This window comes from Platichthys flesus, chromosome 18 (genome assembly GCF_949316205.1).
Source record: "Platichthys flesus chromosome 18, fPlaFle2.1, whole genome shotgun sequence".
Taxonomy (NCBI): Eukaryota; Metazoa; Chordata; class Actinopteri; order Pleuronectiformes; family Pleuronectidae; genus Platichthys; species Platichthys flesus.
In genome coordinates this window covers 10473251-10487208 of record NC_084962.1, presented here as the reverse complement: position 1 = coordinate 10487208, position 13958 = coordinate 10473251, and the positions used below count along the sequence as shown (strand labels likewise).

The 13958-nt window shown below is 42.1% G+C and overlaps 3 protein-coding genes across 5 annotated transcripts; all 3 read right to left on the bottom strand.

Annotated features, from left to right (window-relative positions):
- Nucleotides 1-2663: 2663 nt before the first annotated feature.
- Nucleotides 2664-5732, bottom strand: LOC133973775 (E3 ubiquitin-protein ligase rnf146-like). 2 transcript variants are annotated; one of them, XM_062411823.1, is made up of 2 exons: nt 5579-5732; nt 2664-5019 (listed from the first exon to the last, which is right to left on the bottom strand). In XM_062411823.1, exon 2 carries the CDS (start codon nt 4970-4972, stop codon nt 3887-3889), a length of 1086 nt encoding a protein of 361 aa, XP_062267807.1. In that variant the 5' UTR covers nt 4973-5019; nt 5579-5732; the 3' UTR covers nt 2664-3886. The 2 variants fall into 2 exon arrangements, with proteins under 2 accessions (XP_062267807.1, XP_062267808.1); XM_062411824.1 differs by having other exon boundaries at nt 2664-4965; nt 5579-5731.
- A 699-nt stretch (nt 5733-6431) lies between these two features.
- Nucleotides 6432-8456, bottom strand: LOC133973708 (R-spondin-3-like). The gene is made up of 4 exons (XM_062411724.1): nt 8087-8456; nt 7562-7753; nt 7192-7332; nt 6432-7069 (listed from the first exon to the last, which is right to left on the bottom strand). The coding sequence occupies exons 1-4, from the start codon at nt 8172-8174 to the stop codon at nt 6879-6881; spliced, it is 612 nt and encodes a 203-aa protein (XP_062267708.1). The 5' UTR covers nt 8175-8456; the 3' UTR covers nt 6432-6878.
- A 2673-nt stretch (nt 8457-11129) lies between these two features.
- cenpw (centromere protein W) lies at nt 11130-13780 on the bottom strand. Of its 2 annotated transcripts, none has more exons than XM_062411687.1 (3): nt 13592-13780; nt 12707-12820; nt 11130-11357 (listed from the first exon to the last, which is right to left on the bottom strand). In XM_062411687.1, exons 1-3 carry the CDS (start codon nt 13676-13678, stop codon nt 11331-11333), a joined length of 228 nt encoding a protein of 75 aa, XP_062267671.1. In that variant the 5' UTR covers nt 13679-13780; the 3' UTR covers nt 11130-11330. The 2 variants fall into 2 exon arrangements, with proteins under 2 accessions (XP_062267671.1, XP_062267672.1); XM_062411688.1 differs by having other exon boundaries at nt 11130-11354.
- Between the last annotated feature and the right edge of the window lie 178 nt (nt 13781-13958).

Sequence of the window (13958 nt, the reverse complement as noted above, 5' to 3'; positions counted from 1 at the left end):
ACGGTGAAGTAGCAGCTGGATTAGAGAGGCGCGACACCTGATAGGCTCTAATGGTGGACGATGGTTAGAGTAGGGGTGAGGTCATTCCTGGCTCCTGTATGAGTGAGATACCCCGTCTGTGAATCTCAGCATTATGATTAGAAATGACATAGTGCGCACAGCATCCACAGCCTAAATTCTTCCGTTTATGATTTTGATAGCGATACAGCAACTGCACTGTTTTACGTATATATGACACTGCACATTTTTTTTCAATTAAGCCATTTTAAAATTGCAGTTTTGTACGTAAACATATACTTGAGGCTGACCACCAGTCGACCTAGCCCCTACAATAACAAGGTCAGACATAATCCACACAACAACAATGCTCTACTGTGGACCTCGGGGGGAGAGAGACGTGGGCACGACAGGACTATTTGCGGAGGGATTGTAGACAGAGTGTGAAGAGTGGAGCCGCAGCAGGCATTTGACCGCGTATGAGAGAGTTAAAGTGAAGCTATGCGTTTGAAAACGTATAGAAGAGCTGTCTGCCTGTCTGTCTGTGAGGTTCAGCAAGGAAACTATGTCTGGCCCCTATCATATGGATGCCAGGACCCACAAGTACTCATGGCCTCTGAATCATGCACACAAGACAAACACACACACACGCACACGCACTTTCTCTCCACTTTTAACCTAAAGAATCAGTGTCATTGGTCCTCCGTCGACAGCATCTAATCTGCAATATCTGCTCTTCTTCACACTGTCACCACACGTCTCATGTCCCTGCGAGTCTCTCACGAAATGCTGCCCTACACATATTTATTCAATCTAAATACAGTCCCTGTTTCCATGGCATAGAAATATGTCCATCAGGGTGTATAACAGGCCAGCAAAGGTCATGCATATTACTGATATATCTGTACCAAGTCCAGCATGCAGGAAAAATAAATCACATGTGATGTATGATGCTTTGACTAGTGCACAAGGGGTGAGATGAAATAATGTGAAAAAATAGCTGGAAATAAATTAAGAGTAATTAAATCATCACTAACTTCAATTACTTCCGTATGCAATCTATTAACTGCCTTTTTTCGGCAAATGAATACATGAGTTATGACCAAACGCTTGTTTTGTGAGGTCACAGTGACCTTGAAGTTTTCCCTCTGCTTTTTAATCGGCTCATCATTTAGTCTAACTGAATGTTAATGCCAAGGTGATGAAATTCTCTCCAGGTATCCCTTGTGGATCTCGTTCACAAAACGTTAGGTCACAGTGATCTTGGCTGTGACCTTTGACCACCAAAATAAAATCGGTTGGTCCATGTGAACCTTTGCACCAAAATTGAAGATATTCTTCAAAGCAATCTCGAGACAGTTCAAGATGCCACAAATCTTGTTTCGTGAGATCGGTGACTAATGTTTTCTTTGAGTCCAAGTGAACATTTCTGCCCAAAATTCCAGGGATTCTTACAAGGTGTTGCTGAGATATTGCGTTAATGAGGCCAACAAACTGAAAACATAATGCTTCAAGCTACAGCTTTCACTGGTGTGGAGGCATATTCTGTACATATGCAGTTCACATATTTCAAAAACATTCTAAGTAGACATTTTGTCAGTCTACATTAAGGCCGCCTGATCGTCGAAGTTACAGTGTGCACAGTTCTATTGACGCTCTGTAAAGAAACCGGCCAAAGACTGGCTCATTAAACCTTGTTTCTTATTCAAGTCACGGTGAGATTACACACAAGGAGCCTTTGGTGTTCTTCAGCTGGCAAACGCTGCTGCTCAGCTGCATCTGTGAAACTCATCTTGTTTTGAGCAACATCTCAGCTTTACACAAACCAGTATATTTCAATCTGCACCAGTCACTGTGTGGAAAGTGGCCAAAGTCCCACAGTCCAGTAAGAACAACAACTGCTTCATGAAAGAGGGGGTGACTAAAAAAGTTAGCGCTCATGTTGTTGAAAGATACATTAGTTTAGAGAACTAACCGGTTTCTCTACACATGTCTACAAAACTGCATTAGTTAGTTAAAAAATTTAATGTAGAATAAAGAAGACACTGGCTTTCTAATTCAGTATCTGATGTCGCCCCCAAGACATTTGCTTAGAACCCTAAGAGATTCATAAACACAACTGTCTGCAAGGATCTTCTTTAGATAACATGAATATTCATTATTAAAAGCCAAGGTAAAAAAGAGAATGATGGCATATACAGGATTGTATAGTAAATTAGTGTAAAACAAATGATTGTCAAGTCTCAAACCCTAAACATCCCTTTTGACTCTTATTTGTCATTGAAGTTCAATAGAGTTCACATTTCTTTGTGTTGAATCATCTAGTACTGCAGATAGAAGTAAATTATAGGTCAAACGTAATTTCTACAACTTATTGGACATTTTGATATCTTGCTGAGGTTCTTGCAAACTTACAGCAAAAACCTTCCTTAAAATACCAAGGGGAATTACAGTAGTATATATTTCACTTCAAATGCCATGTCTTACTACTAAGAACACATCAGCCTGATTGTTTCCAATTAAGTAGCCCTCAAACAGGGCTTCTTAATTGGTGCAACAGCGCCATCCTGTGGACTTTTAAGAACACTGCATTTAGACTGAAATCTCAACCCACATTGTAACACAATCCACTGTGTATTCCTCAATTTAAACAAGCAGACAATTCATGTTTTCAAATCATAACACTTTTAATACGCAGACAAAAATACCACAGGGGCAACAGCACACAGACAGAAGACCGTTTAAGGTAATTCAGACAGTAAGACACCGACTATGACGAGTTCACATTTAAAATAATAGCAGCTGGAGCAGAAGGAAAAGAAAACAGAGCTTGCGAGGACAGCTCGAGCTCTTCCAAAGTACATGTCAGTGTCAGTGCGTTGATGGTGGCCCTATTGAGAGTAAACAGAGATCCAAATGTGTCACTCTACATATATATATAGCTGAATATTTCCAGTGGTTCTGCCAGTAGCCTTTGAGCACCCACCACAAGTCCCACCAACAGAAAACACACATGTTACTGTTCAAACAAGACTCTTACACTCAAAGTAAGAGTACTCAAAGACAAACACACACACAAATTCCAGTTTAAATAGTTAATCATTGGATCCTAATTAAAACTTCATTACTTCAACAAACCAAATCAGCAAAGCAGGAAATCTGTTTTACCATCTGTAATTGGTACATAAGGTGCTACAGTGAAACTCTTAAATTATCATTCCACAAAGAAAATCAAACAGCAGGTGAGGAGAGAACAGAAAACACAGAGGGACTAGTTTTGTTGTATTGCGCTGTCACACACTGATATTAACGCAGTGACGGGTGGTAGTTTGTTTTGACACCCGTCAAAACGGTGAAAAAAGTTCTCACAGCCCTTTTAGCCTGTTCACAAGACTGTTGCCTGATATCTATCTATATATATATAGATATCAGAGCGCTTCCCAAAACTAGATTAAGAAGTCTTAAAGAAAAAAGTGAAATGTTGTGTTAAAAGGTCCAATGAAATGGCTGTAATAGAGTAACTGCTTTCGGAGCATGACAAAGATGACCACGGGTTTCTCATATGTTAAGTACTTAAATACTAGTCCACACATTCAAGTACACATCTTTGGTGTGAACACACAGTTGGTGGATTTGTTGCTGTTGTGAACGTGTGTGTGGCACATGTGTGAAAGGCAAACCGAGTAAACACCGTAATCAATTCTCTGGGTTTTACCTGGAGATCATGTCTGAAATCGGCTCAATTAACAGAAACACTACTACAATGATGGATTTTTCATTTCAAAGGACCTTTAAAAGATGCATAATAGATTTCCAACGTTTTTTTATGGCTAAACTGATTAGTTTAAGGTCTGTTACCCAGAGGACAGACACCATTGTTCAGTGGCAGTCACACCTCTGTCACAGTGCACTGTCCATCGGGACTACGTGAGCGGAGACTGGGTGCGGAGTTGGAGGGTCCGCCCCAGGGAGGCATTCTGGGTGGCTGGTCCTCTCTTAGCAGTCTTTGTCTAAGGCTTCTTCGTGGAACCGAAGCTGCTCTCCCTCTCTCGCTCTCTGTTTCTTCATCACTCTCACTGTTGCCAGATGCATACTCAATTGTCTGGAGCTCATCGTCTCCGTCCACCTCTTCCCCCTCTGGCTGGCTAATTAGGAGCTGGGAGAGAGAGTCTTCAATGGCTGAGAGTGAGGGAGAGAAAGGAGTTGTGAGGTGGCGCCCCAGGAGTGTCGGAGGTCTAACAGGAGGGAGAGACAAAATGCCAAATGATGGAGGCTGTGGTTGTCCTGCAGTGTCTGATCCATCAGCTGAGCTGACGCGTTCTATTGCAGCTGGCGGGACAATGGGTGAAGCTGGGCTGGTGGGAGGATCAGGGTCTAACCTCAGTCCTGCCACACCCTTCTTGGGGATATCTAAAGCGTCCCGCTTTATCTTGCGCCTGCGGCCATGCTCATTGCGGCGATACTGCACCATGTTCTCCAGGTCTGCCACATAAAGAAACCCCGCAATCAGCATCTCTGTGCTCTTCTTATCCCTGGAAAAGGCCTCCTCCAGCTCGCGGGTGGTCCTCTCATCATACTGCCACCAGCCGTTGCGCCCTTCATAGTACCATGCAGAGTCTCCAGGGGAAACACCCCCTGTGCCGCCACTTCGGCTCACCCCTGAAGCTGCCGCCTTTAGTTCTTCAGGTGAGAGGAGAACTGGCCGCTCCAGGAAGTCCTCTGGCACTTCCTGTCTGCAGAGAGCACAACGCTTGCTGTGCCAGGAGGCACCTTTAACACACAGGAAGCAGAAGACGTGGCAGCAGGGGAGGCGTACAGGGTGGACGCAGCTCTGAAGGCAGATGGAGCACTCCGGGTTGGTCGTGGTTGTGTTGCTGGTGGAGGAGTCAGTGGCACAAGTGTCTCCCACTTCCTCTATAAGCTTGGTAGGAGCCGGGAGGTTCACTGGGCGGTCCATCTCTCCACAGCCTGCCATTTAGCAGAGAAACACAACTGTCACAACCCGTACGATTTGCTGCTGTGCTGTTGAACATAGTAAACAGAGTGTGGATTAAACACTAGAATGTCTCTGGCCGTGATCGCACTGGACATGCGCTGCTCTGTTGACAGTTTCGGGGAGAAACGCCCTCATGTGCACACATAGAGCACTACATCATGTTTATGCTAAGTTCCAATAGCAGTATTTACATCAGAGTTATAAAGACTCGAGTCAGGATCAAGTTTCTGGCACAAATAGACAAAAAACACCATTATAATACCCCCCCTCTAAGTTTGACAGAGTTAATGATACCCACGCAGCTGGCTTATTGCTTAGCTAAGGTTAGCTGACTAGCTACCTTACTAGCTGCTATAGCTGTTATTTAATTTGCATGCCATATACCTATTCTAGAGGCTGCTCTGTTTGCTGTTAGGTAACATTATAGATAACATACAACACAGTGAAGGTCGAGCATTCGCCTCACGATAAGCTAACAACACCTACAGTCTGGCACTAGCATGTTGAGCTAGCCTTTTCGCTGTCAGCGCGTTTTCCCGGCTACGCTAATCTCCCCGCTAACACAGACACATGAGCACATGTTACCTTCGAGAAGTGTTCTTAGCTGAAGTGCAGCCGAAGGGATTTAGGAATCTGCATTCATGTTTAGATCCAGAGTTGTGTCCGCAAGGTTGTCACTGACCGCGTCGCAGCTGGAGCTCAGATCCTCAGATAAGGCCGAGCCCAGCTGATCTCAATGCGCCTGGATGGGCCTCCCTCCTGTTCTCAGTGCTCGTCCACATGTTCTGTAGATCTAAAATATTACAGCGACGATAGACGCTCAATGAGAGAAGCAAGTTTTGCTAGTCTGGAAAAGTGAAAACGTTAAAACACGAAGCTGACACCACCTATGACTTCACTCCTCATTCATTCTATGTGCAACTTCTAAGATTCACACCACCACTAATCAGTATTACTTCCATTCTCATTCATCATTCATTCTACTCAGGAATATATTTTATCATAGTTCATAATTTATATTTTAAGTGTGACTTTTAGATTTATTCAATTTTTTGTGTTGTATTATATATAACATTTTTGCTTGTGTTTTTTTCTTTCTAGATTTTTTTAAGCACAGTCAGAGGGAGCCTGTGACCCAAGAATTACATTAACAGCAACTGATGCATTTAATTGTTGTGCACATGACAAATAAAAGTCCTAAAGTTATCTCACTCATTTATTTGCATTATGTTTATGTACACCCACATGCATATTCTCATAACCAAATGACCCCTACCAAAATTATTTGAGATTTGTGCACTTTCCTTATATATTTATTTTGTCTTTATATTTATACATGCACCCATATATTCTTGGCCTGTACTTGAGTATTTGTAGATATGCTAGTCCAGTTTAGTCATGAGAGCTAAGGACGCAATATTATTTTCTACAACATTTTATTGCAGGCAAGAAAACAGTGAGCATGAGTCAAAAAATTCAGTAATATATAAACTGAGCCAAAGTCAAACCAGACAATCAGTATGTAAAACAAAGAAGTGTTGAGCATAGCTGGCCACCACTGGTATCACTCAAGCACATGACTGCAAAGGCAGGAGCATCAGCAAATCCATCCATCCTTTTGTTAAAGGATGCAATGTTAACAAAGTATTGATACATTCTCTGCCTCCACTCATGGCAGTCCACTTGGTCTCTTTTTGATGACACACTTCCTGATCCGAGACACATGGGGACAGCAATCACCGTAGAGACCGAGGACAATGTCGGGTGCGTAACTTCTCTACCCTCCTATTGGCCCAATGGCTCCTTTTCCGAATACACGGACCCCACTTTGTCCATTCCCCAACCCCAAATTGTACTAGAGGAGATACCAAAGATTAATACAACACTAAGTGGAAGGAGGAGATAGAAAATGGATGACCCCGCTCTCATCTTGAGGGGTGCACTGCATGAGCTGTACATCGGGCTCTGATCCACTGGGGCAGTTATGGTGGCACTGCCCGTGGAGAAAGTATAAATCAGCTTGACACCTCACACACTCGTTTCTCCTCACACACACCTCACAGCCTGCAGGGCACTCTGGAGACAGAGGGACACAAACATCATTGAATTTGCTGTAGTTTCCTGACATTCTTAAAAAAAACAAAAAAAAATGATTTGGGTGATACATTGAATAACATGCAACAGTGGCGGTGTCTCACCTGTGCACTCTCGCAGGGCTGTGTCTGCCATCAGCCCAGTCGGACAGCTGTTTCCACATTTTCCCCGGAACAGGAAGTGGTCCGGATGACAGCGAGTGCAGAAGGTTTCACTGAAACAGAAAGCGCAGTCCTCTCGGCACCCTGCAATGGAGTGAACCTCGGTTAGAGCAGCGACCACTGAAAAAAAGATGGAGCTCTTAGTTTCCTTTCCTGGGCACAAACTGAAGGTATCTCAAACTTCACACAGGGCTTTAACCCAGGTGAGTTAAGACAGTTAAGACTGAGCTTCTCAATAAGCTCAGTACAAGACAAATAAAACCATCTATCACAGCCCTTTCCACCACTCCGACATGCATCCATGGGTACTTACTGGTGCATGTGTTAAATTGTGGCGAGCGCTTGTCGTAGTGACCCCTGGGGCAGGAGGACAGACAGGTGCCCCTCTGCTTCATCCCGTCCAGCTCCAGGTGGAAGAAGAGGCGAGGTTTACAGGACAGGCAGCCATTCAGGGCCGAGCACGATGCACAACCTGCCGGACACAGTCTGGCCACTGAAGAGCTACCTGTTATAACATATGAGGACATGAAGGAAAAGACTAGAATAACACTGAGTGAGTTTTAAATCCCTTTTCTATGAAATAACCTTGTGCCTCATTTACAGGTTGAAATTCTAAAGGCAACTTGGCTTTGAAATCTGTCGTGGGAAAGTGGGTAAAAAGAAATGGAAATCTGACCACACTGCTCCCTGAAAACGAATTGTATCCACATGTTGTGACTGTTTACTCTTTACCGTCTTCGAAGACAAACATGTGGCAAGATAAGATAATTTCCACAAGAGCTGTAGCAAAGAGTAGTATTGAAGAAGTGGAAATGACAAGTCATGCTTGAATACTTACGTCTGTATCGCAGAATCTTTGTGTTGTCTGCGCCTCTTGCAAGATCCATGAAGTGCAGAATCCAAATAAAAAATAACTGTATCCGCATTTTCCTTCAGCACAGCATTGATCCAGCCTGCAATGACACCTCGCCTCAAATCCAAAATCCCATAATGTACATTTGTGTTAAAAAAAAAAGGGAATATCTCCGGCTTCAGCTGTAAAAGGCTCCAGTGTGGGTTAAAGGCAGCAGCCCAATGCACAAATATTTTCCCGATGAAAAAAAAACCCCATGTGCATTCCATGCGATCACTCAGGCTGGCAGAAAGCCATGAATCGCGAACACAGGAGAAACCATCATATGACAGTCGCAACCCAGAGCTGATCTAAAGTCTGGGTAAGTAGCTGTGAGCTTGTCTCTGGAACACCCACCCACACACCCACCAACAAGCACACCTACCTCTTTCGTGTTAACCTTCTCTCTCCACTCAAAAATGTGTTTTGCTTAACGTTACTTCACATGGAAGTTTGACCTTCACTGTGCAGAATTAACATGAGAAAGTGGTTTTCGGATTAAACACGTGCACAACTGAGGATGAGGAAATCTGTATACCCCACAGACAGAAGGGGCGTTTTAAGAGAAGTATATGTCATTCAAGGCTTTTCCAGAAGTTAATAGTATCTCTTAGATTGTGTTAAAGCATGTGACAATTTTAATGAATCCCACGCAATGGAAAATGTGTCTTCAGCAAGGAGGGTTGGTTTGCACTCGGTTTTAACAACATAATACAGAATATCACTTTTTTTTCTATGACAGTGCCTTTAAAATGACATATTTAGTGCCAAACCCTAAAAGCCTATAAGAAGTTAACCTGCCAGTGGCATGATAACAGGTGGCTCCCTGTGCATGTTTAGAAAGTTCATGTATAACAACATTAACTGAACAGACATCTTCTTTAAATCACTGGTAAATCTAATAGCACACATGGTGTGACGGTGAAAACAAAATGAAAGGACTCGGCACATCATAGCAACATCAATACCATCTTCTCAAAGTCTCCTCATACATGAAGTCACTGTGATGGAGTCATGGGGGAAAAACTAAAAACAGAAACATCCACTGTAGGAAAAACTGCAACTAAACACTAGACATTTGTCACGAAGCCGAAGGGGCACTGCGTGTTTTCAACTGAGACATGTGTTCTGTAAATGAAAGCTAGAACAGTACAGGGTGATTTGGCTACAGTGCGTTTCAACAAGAGGTGGAGGTGTCAGGAAGGACGGGTGATTCCCACAAAAGTGCTGGGATGTGATGAAGGCTTCAGCCCTCCAGTGATGTGTCCTTTGGCATCCCAGTGTGTATTATCGTCTGTTTTGGGAACTCTGTGATTCTTCCTCCACTTCTCCAAAACAGACTTTAACCCTCCAGAATTCCCCTTCGTGCAGAAGGCGTCTCCTGGCATTGATTTTCCTCTACAGTCTGTGCTTTGTTCCACATCTTTTCAGAGCCTGTCACTTCTCATGCTGTCAAAAAATCCCCTGATTTGCTAAAAAAAGGCTGAATTTATTGTTTGTTTCTAAATTAGCTTACATATTGTTTTGGAAGTGATATGATGCTGTCTCCACGGGAAAGAATAAACAGAATCAGTTGACACATTTGAAACCTGTGAGAGCATGTGCTCCTCATTAAGGAAGGAACAGCGACTTATCATAATAACGTCCTTGCCAGAGTGGACTGTCGTGCTCGCTTCCTTCTCGGCACGTCTGGAAAATCGTCAAAAGAGGAATCATCAGGAGCTTTGTAGTGGGTTTTACACTGGAGCTGATTTATGCGATAGGGAGACGGTGCTAAAAAGACAGACAGAGGAGCTGGACCGGGGCTGCGATGGCTGGCTTAAATTGTCAACAGGTGCACTGCTTGCACACAAGCTCACGCAGTGGCTGAGCGAGACGAGTCCGGGCTGCTTCTTTATTTTGATTAAGAAAGAAGCTTCTCAAATCCCCACAAGAACAAGAGCAAGCTGATCACTTGCCCCCACTTATTGATTTGATTTATACTTGAAAAAATATGTAGCTGTATTATCAAATGTTAAGAGGACTCTGTGATAACAACATGAGTTGTGCAGAGAGTGCAAGAGAGAGAGAGCGAGAGGTGTCAGTTGGTTCAAAGGGCAGCAGGGTGGGGCTCCACAAACCCAGTTATATCCCCACAACCTGACTGGAAACAAAAACATGACAATGCTACGCTCGCTGGGGGGCCGGATCAGATTCTTGAAGAAAATAACCATTGGAGTCCATGGAATGTCTCAACTGCCAAAAAGAGAGCGGGGGAACGAGAACATGAAGCAAAGGAGGGAGAAAGCCAAGTGAATAATACAGTAAGTGGTTAAGAAACGCATGTCGACATTTGCGTGAAATCCTGTTCAATCCGATATATAATATCAATAAAGTCAATAAATAGCGAGTTCACACTAATATAAACCAGAAACATCTTTGAGATCAACAGCTGCCATCAAGGTTCTGGTGGATGTGTTGACATCCAAGTATAAATTTATGTGCAATGATTGAGCAACTTAACAACCGAACTGTGACCTTTTCACCGCTCACATGCCTGAAAAAGAAATAAACAAAATCACAAAAGACTCGCTGTTAGGGACCCGATGGTGATAAGGAATGAACCGGATAGCATCTGAGCTCGTAGATAATCCGTACAGCGTGAAGAGGTGAGGAATGTGGAAGGAGGCTGAGGCCGCGCTCAGCGAAGTGGATGCAGAGTGGGCATGACAGAGGGTTGGTGGAGTGAGACAGGAGGTGAAAAGAGATAATGGACGATAAACCATCCACAGCTTGGAGTTCAAAGATTGTACACTCAATATCTGATTTAGGTTCCAAGTTATTCTGATATGATCAAAACATCCAATCTGGGATATACACAGGTTTTTAAATGATGGCTTTCTGGTGTAATAGTCCACCTGATAGTGGCAGCAGTTGTGAATGTGTTCATACAAGAAAACTATTTTTGTCTTCTTCCAGTTACAGATGTGTAAAATATGAGGCATTTTAAGATCAACAAGAATTTAATAAAACTATTAAAGCACGAAAAGAGATACAGACTATATATACAGATATGAAGGACTTATATAAACACGCAGAAAAAAAATGTTTCAAAAGAAAACAAGGTATGTATCACAAAAAGCAAAAATATTGCTGCGGCAATTCATGACAATGTAAAAAAAATAATTATAATGATGCATTTGTGCCGTCTTCATCCTCTTGCTTTTTTCAGCATCTTCTAAAAAGAAAAGAAAACATTTCTGTAAATCTACTTCCCGTTCAAAATGTTCAAGAAATAAATTTAAATCACTAATACCAATTTGACATGTGCTTATATTTAAAGAGAACGACAACTGAGAGTCAACAAGAGTCTAAATCTCTTCTATAAAACAAAGAAGTAGGAGAAGATCAGGTAAAAAGGGGTAAAGTACGTGCTGGTGAAGCATGTAAATATGTTAGAGGAAACAAGAAATCATATCATATGTATACTTTTTTTTTATATAAATAGGAAAAAGGTTCTAGTGAATTGACTAAATAAAAGAGGTGGAGAAAAGACCAAAGATGCTGCAGTGAAATCAAGGCCAGGGTCAAAGGCCTAATTTGTGAGTCTACGCAAGACTAACTGAACTTGGAGAATCGTCCCAATGACTACAAACTTTAATACAGAGATATTGATCGGGGACATCTAAGTTCACATAGGATTATTAACCTTTGAGCAAAGAGTGATGTACTTTACACTGCGCAGGAATATATCTGTCTGATATCTTTTGTGCATTACCATAAAAAAAGCTCCACACATTTATCATGTCCTTGTTTCACATGTATGCAAACCATGAACCATCCCAAAAAATGGACATCTACAGCATTCGAAAACATGAGATCAGTACTGTGTGTTGTAATGTCTGTTAAATGTTACAACAAAGAGGCATCCGGGAACCGTCTTTAGGAACAACCACTGACAACTTACTTAAATCATCTCTGAGCAGAAAAGCACAATATCACTGGTTTTAGCTTATTGAGTGTGAATCTTTCACTGCTCCTCTCTTCCTGTGAATTTAATATCAAGGTCTTTAACTGAAACTCAGATTCATTAAACTGAATTTTGAGACTTTGGAGTACTGAAGTACAAAATAAGATAACATGGGATAATAGGAACATGGGATTGGCCTCAGTTCATCACCGTCTGGCATTTGATAGACGAAACAATCATCTGGGTAAATATTAAACAGGCAGCAGTGATAATCTACTAGGGATGGGGGAGAAAGTTAATGTTAATATTTGAAATAAAACTTGTTAAGCTCTAAGTCAATTTGACTGTGTTGTATTTGAAGGTATGATTCAACTGTTTTCCATGGTCCAGTATTGAAAAAAAAGAAATTGTAATATCGAATTGCAATACATATCGTATCGGCACCTAAAGTATTGCGATTGTATAGTATCGGGAGGTCCTAATATTATACTAATATTAGCTGCATCCTTTATCACAAAACATCTAACATTTATTCAGTTCAGTTTGTAGATGTCATGTTAGTGTGATGTTAACACAAGTTAGACACAGGCAGTGATCTGAGCGGTGTCAGATCTGACCTTGGAGACTGCTTTCACATGATGGGCTCTGATGGTTGCAGACTTTTCCTCAAACGCGTTGGCCTTGGCCTCCTCTGCCAGGTTGCTCAGGAACAACAGCGTGATCAGTTCAATCTGCGGGAAACAGGAGAAAACACGCCTTAGGTTCCGGTACTTGCAGTGAAATCATTACCAAGAGCCCTCGGCACATCATTTTCATGCCTGTTGGCACTTTATTTGGAAAAATATGAAGTGATGCACACACGTTGCAATAAACTATACATACACATGTGTAATAACTTTTCAGATGCACTCCATACAGTTAAAGTGTCCTTCATTTACAACGAATGTCACACTGTACCCTTGAATAGACAGACAGATGTACTTTATTGATTCCAAATTGGGAAATGATTGTGTTATATCAGCACATCTCGCACATACAGAGCGAAGATGAAATGACTGAATACAAAAGACGACTAAAAAGACAAGCGTGCAAAATTGCAGTTGTCTTTTGCAAAGGTAAAGTCATATGACTCAAATAAATAGATAGGACTATAAGATGTGTAATGAAATAAATTCAGTTATTGCAGGAGTGATCAGAGAGTTTCATGTGGAAAGAAACTATAGGGCTCGTGGTTTTGAGGGTTCACCAAATGTTTTAAGTCTTGGTTTTGTATAATATTGTGTTTTTGTACTTTTTTATAGTAGCACTTTTAACTTGCTTCTATTTAACTACTGCACTGCTGAGCTGAGCGGTTTCCTCTTGTCCAACACCCTTCATTGTGATGATCACCCTGCGTTTCACTTGCATATGACAAGTACAACCTTTCAGGTCAGCTAGCTAAAAGCAAAAGTTAGCCGCTCACAAAGTGAACAGTCAGAAATAACGTGGTTTGGTTCTCGTACCATCGCTTCAGACGCCGGCCTCACGTTCACGTTCCCCTTCGCCTTCATCTTGATCGTACTCTTCAGCTTCGGGGCCTTGTTCAACATCTTCGCAAAAAATGATCCGAACGAAAGTAACGAGAACGGCAGCGACCAGTTTGTTTACGTTTTCCAATCTCCCGCTCCTCTGACTTCCGGTGCATCTTCTTCTTCGTGGATTTCCTTTCCGCTCGCCTCATTACTGCCATCTACATGTATTCCTTCCTGATCTTTTGTAAGGGATTTAACATGTCTTCTTTTTGTGAGGACAGAATGAATCGAGCAAAACCTTCTCTCTGCAAACACGTAAAAGAAAAAAAAGACAGAGATCAGCAAACCAGGGTTTTAC

Bases quoted from the DNA above. Each gene is read 5' to 3' on its own strand.
- LOC133973775 (XM_062411823.1), bottom strand. From the start codon at position 4,972: ATGGCAGGCTGTGGAGAGATGGACCGCCCAGTGAACCTCCCGGCTCCT.
- cenpw (XM_062411687.1), bottom strand. From the start codon at position 13,678: ATGTTGAACAAGGCCCCGAAGCTGAAGAGTACGATCAAGATGAAGGCG. The intron at 12,821-13,591 runs GTACGAGAACCA...TGTTTCCCGCAG, and splicing joins GGCCGGCGTCTGAAGCGATG to ATTGAACTGATCACGCTGTT. The intron at 11,358-12,706 runs GTCAGATCTGAC...TTTTCTTTTTAG, and splicing joins ATGTGAAAGCAGTCTCCAAG to AAGATGCTGAAAAAAGCAAG.
- LOC133973708 (XM_062411724.1), bottom strand. From the start codon at position 8,174: ATGCGGATACAGTTATTTTTTATTTGGATTCTGCACTTCATGGATCTT. The intron at 7,333-7,561 runs GTAAGTACCCAT...ACTCCATTGCAG, and splicing joins ACAATTTAACACATGCACCA to GGTGCCGAGAGGACTGCGCT. The intron at 7,070-7,191 runs GTGAGACACCGC...CTCTGTCTCCAG, and splicing joins AGCCCTGCGAGAGTGCACAG to AGTGCCCTGCAGGCTGTGAG.